Raw genomic sequence first — 1,010 nt, forward strand, 5'->3', positions numbered from 1 at the left:
TCATTCACCCTGCTCCCATCCCCATTCCTTCCATCACTAAGAACTTCTCACTCACTCCATCAACCCACAATGTCTGATCTCAGTGAGGTTCAAGCATGCCCACTTGGACTCAGTTTACAAGTATTTTATTGAGTATTTTTCCATCAGTGTTCATAAGGGCATCTAGTCTGCAATTCTCTCTCTCTCTCCAGTTTAGTTTTTATGGTTTCAGTATCAGGGTGAATATAGATTCACAGAACGAGTTTAGCAAAGTTCTGTTTACAAGGTAAAGTGGATCCAAAGATAAGGTGTGGAAAATGTTGTAAAGAAGTCCAGTGCAATTTGCAGAAGTGGCTGCTGTGAAGTGTGTCAGGATCCTGAAAGCCAGGGTGTACCATAGGCCAGTTCCTGGAGGGAAGCATGGATGTGTGCAGTCCATCTAGGGACCAGGAGCTGTTCACTTTTTAGGGAAGCTCTTTCTGTATTCTCTGAGCGCCTTAGCCATCAGAGGAGCAGGTCTTTGAGCTTGGGGCCTTCTTCTTGCCTCTTTCTCCAGAGGAAAGGCAGGAAGCGCCCCTGGCTCCTGAATGGGCAGGAGACTCAGGAAGACTGTGTGAATTCTGGGCATGGACAGCCCCTCTGGGTCCAGGCTCTCCTTGTTGGCCAGGGCTCTTGGGCTGGGTGAAGAAGGAGATCATCATTGTCCGTCGTCTGGCTTGCAGGCTCTTGGCCGTTTTGCTTTGGATGCGGGCTTTTAGGGCTTGCAGCCTCTCCTCTTGGGACTCCTGAAGCTTCATGGCTGTGGGGGATTCAGGCCGGCTTTGGGTTTGCTTACAGGTCTGCATGTTGGGCCGGGACTTCTCTTCGGGCTGCCCAGGCCCAGCTTTGTCCTTGTCAGCCTGGCAGTGAGCAACATCCCTGGTTCCAGCAGGCTCCTGAGCAAGGAGCCCTAGGTGGGGTTTCTGCTGGAGTCTGGCTGCAGGCCTGAAACCTGAATAGACTGGCATTTTGTGATTCTTCCTGAGCGCCCA

At 51.3% G+C, this 1,010-nt stretch overlaps 1 protein-coding gene across 1 annotated transcript in view; it reads right to left on the reverse strand.

Moving 5' to 3' along the window:
- Positions 1–436: 436 nt before the first annotated feature.
- The window catches only part of LOC116067810 (elongin-A3 member D-like), a 1,799-nt gene continuing 1,225 nt past the window's right edge, over positions 437–1,010 (reverse strand). Inside the window, 2 exon segments of the mRNA XM_031336853.1 lie at positions 437–505; positions 507–999. Coding sequence (XP_031192713.1) covers positions 437–505; positions 507–999 — 562 coding nt within the window.

The sequence above is a fragment of the Mastomys coucha genome, unplaced genomic scaffold, assembly GCF_008632895.1.
Source record: "Mastomys coucha isolate ucsf_1 unplaced genomic scaffold, UCSF_Mcou_1 pScaffold22, whole genome shotgun sequence".
Taxonomy (NCBI): Eukaryota; Metazoa; Chordata; class Mammalia; order Rodentia; family Muridae; genus Mastomys; species Mastomys coucha.